This window comes from Gymnoscopelus microlampas (genome assembly GCF_963454915.1).
Source record: "Gymnoscopelus microlampas genome assembly, chromosome: 18".
NCBI classification, from domain to species: Eukaryota; Metazoa; Chordata; class Actinopteri; order Myctophiformes; family Myctophidae; genus Gymnoscopelus; species Gymnoscopelus microlampas.
Window position 1 is genome coordinate 23,520,242 of NC_139955.1, and position 2,787 is coordinate 23,523,028.

At 39.9% G+C, this 2,787-nt stretch overlaps 1 protein-coding gene across 1 annotated transcript in view; it reads right to left on the bottom strand.

Annotated features, from left to right (window-relative positions):
- Nucleotides 1–1,216: 1,216 nt before the first annotated feature.
- ccdc88b (coiled-coil domain containing 88B) overlaps nucleotides 1,217–2,787 on the bottom strand; it is a 39,320-nt gene continuing 37,749 nt past the window's right edge. Inside the window, exons 27-28 of the mRNA XM_084085954.1 lie at nucleotides 1,656–2,003; nucleotides 1,217–1,421 (exon numbers count right to left, since the gene is read on the bottom strand). Coding sequence (XP_083942080.1) covers nucleotides 1,384–1,421; nucleotides 1,656–2,003 — 386 coding nt within the window. The 3' untranslated portion in view covers nucleotides 1,217–1,383. The remainder of the gene's footprint in view (nucleotides 1,422–1,655; nucleotides 2,004–2,787) is intronic.

Consider the following 2,787-nt stretch of genomic DNA (forward strand, 5'->3'; position numbering starts at 1 on the left):
TAGAGAAAAGACACTACCAAAGGAGGATTATTGAAGCTTGCAGTATATTTGCCGTTAGATCAATTTCAGGATTTACGCTGTAGCCTCTAAGTACATTAAAATTAAAGTTCCAATGTATGTACACAGATGGAAGTTTTCAATGTTTATCCAGAGCAGATATGTGTGACATTGGGTTAAGAGTTTGATTGAAGTATATTTATCTTAATTTCTCTGCAAATAAAACCCACAGACTAACCCTTAATTTGGTTTTAGTTTTTTCATTGCATTGAGTTTTGAGGTTAATTTTATATTTTCAGTGCAGAGAACATACAACTTATTCTCTGATACAATCCACAAGACCTTTCATTTGAGAACTCTAACACACATCGCTAGTTAAAATTCTATGGCGCGCATGGTTCCATAGGAGGCTGAGAAAGCGGAGCTCGCACTCACGTTTTAAATGCTCCAAGGTTTATTAACAAACAGCAGATAGTATACAACGTTTCGACCCTTTCGGTCTTTTTCAAGTATGATACTTGAAAAAGACCGAAAGGGTAGACACGTTGTATACTATCTGCTGTTTGTTAATACACCTTGGAGCATTGGAAAAGTGAGTGCGAGCCCCGCTTTGTTCTCTTATATTACTGTTTTGCAGTTAAAGCTCAGCACCAAGGAACGGAGGATGTGCATTATTTGTTTTTCTCCATAGGAGGCTGGTCGGTCTGTCTGTCTGTGTTTGTTCAGAGTTAATCTCACAAACCGCTGGAGTAATCAGCACCACATTTTTGTGCACACTGCCAACTTAGTACCTCCACAAATGTTTTTTTTTCCCACATATGTTTTTATTCAAACTTTCATTTTATAATGGAAGTCAATGGGGTATTTTTTTAATAGCATTAGCTCAACTTACAGTGGCCAATGGAAGAGAACATATAATTTCTTCCAAGCCCTATATTTTAAGATATATGTATTTTGTACTAAATGTTGTTCAGTATTTAAACTCAACTGATTTTTTTTGTGCTAATTTTGAGCAGGATTTTACTTTCTGCCAGCATCATCACTTTTGTGAAAACATTTGTTAAACCACTTCCACCATTAGGGATGCAGGGACCTGTGATATCTACTTCAATATTATCTACAGAGGTGAATCGTGCACACCCAGCTGCTTCGAACGTCTCTGGTAGGGGGTTGACAGATGCAGGGTTTCTGCAGGTAACTCAGATAACATTCATCAGCTTAAGAATTTATTCACTTAAGAATGTCTTAATACAAAGCAAATCTCCAATATGGTCCATCCACTGAATAAATACATAAGTGTTGCAACAACAAATAGTTTGGGTAAATTGCTATGGATAATGGATATGTAAAACATGTTTTTTTTGGAGCAAACGTTGACCATAGCTCTTAGTCTGTCAGATTGCTGCTGCTGGAATGTTGGTTGTCTGAAAGGCAATGGTAAAGTTACATAAGATAACACAGCTGCTGTGCACATATACTGTAGGTCAATCAAAATAAATAAATAAATAGCACATTTTTATAGTATACACACAATCATACACAGTATGTAAAAATAAACTTGTAAGGGTCAAGGGTAATACTCGGGATTTTACACACAAATGCGCTCACACACATACTGCAGACTTTTCTGTGTAAACCATGCCGTCTTCTCCACTCACCTCTCTCTCCATCCTCGGCAATGCTCTCCTGACTGGACACTGCTGCTTCAGCCTCCTTGGGGGTGGTTTCATCGGCCTTCTCTCCCTCCCACGGGATGTCATGCTGGCTGGAGCGGAGACGCAGGCGGGGCTGGGTCTTATGATCCCCGGGACTGAAGGACTGGGAGACCCCGGAGACGCCATCTCTGGCCGTGCCCAGCCTCCAGCCATGACGGGAAGAACCCAGCTTACGGCGGCCACCGGAGCCCGGGCGCGTGGCCAGGATGCCAGGCCCTGATATGACCGTGTCTCCCTGGAGTTGGAGTCTTCTCATGGGAGAAGAAGGAGAGGCCGGAGTGCTGCGGGAGTCTGGAGGCCAGAAGAAGAAAGGAAAGGTGATGATGATGATGATGAGGAAGGTTTATTATTGCACCTTTAATGCACCTATGCTCTTGTATAGTAACAAAATTGAAGGCTCATTAAAATATGCTAGAATACCGTTCAAGGAAAAGTAACGGGGCCACAGAGTACTGGACCTGATTCACGTTTATTATATTTTTATAATTTTTAATGATGGTTGTTTATTTGCATTTTATTGCTGATTGATTATTTATGCCTCTGAGTTGTATGTCTCGTTGTATGTTTATATGTCTATGATTATTACCTCATTGTTCTGTACAGCCCTTTGGTCGAGAGGGAGTTGTTTTTAAATGTGCTTTATGTAAATACATTTGATTTGATTTGACTTGAAAACTCTAGGTTTAATACACACAGTGAAATAAAATGAAAAAATTAAACTTTTGAAGACAAAAAAGAAAACTTGTGAAAAGCAATTGTGAAAAGAGAATACTTTGAGAATTTTAATCAGTGGAGACTGTTTCCAGAAACTCATGAATGCATTTCCACAGTCTATGTGCATAAAGGGATAGAGAAGACTCTTTTCTTTTAAACATGGTGGTTAGCACTGAAGGCAGAAGGCCAGCCTCAAAAGATTTCAGAAGTCTCAGGGATAGATCTAGAGATGAGAGAGCACTATCAATATGGTCCATACTTGGTAGTCATGAGATGATTTATATGCATGCCTGTAGCCTTCCTTGATTGTGTGTGTGTGTGTGTGTGTGTGTGTGTGTGTGTGTGTGTGTGTGTGTGTGTG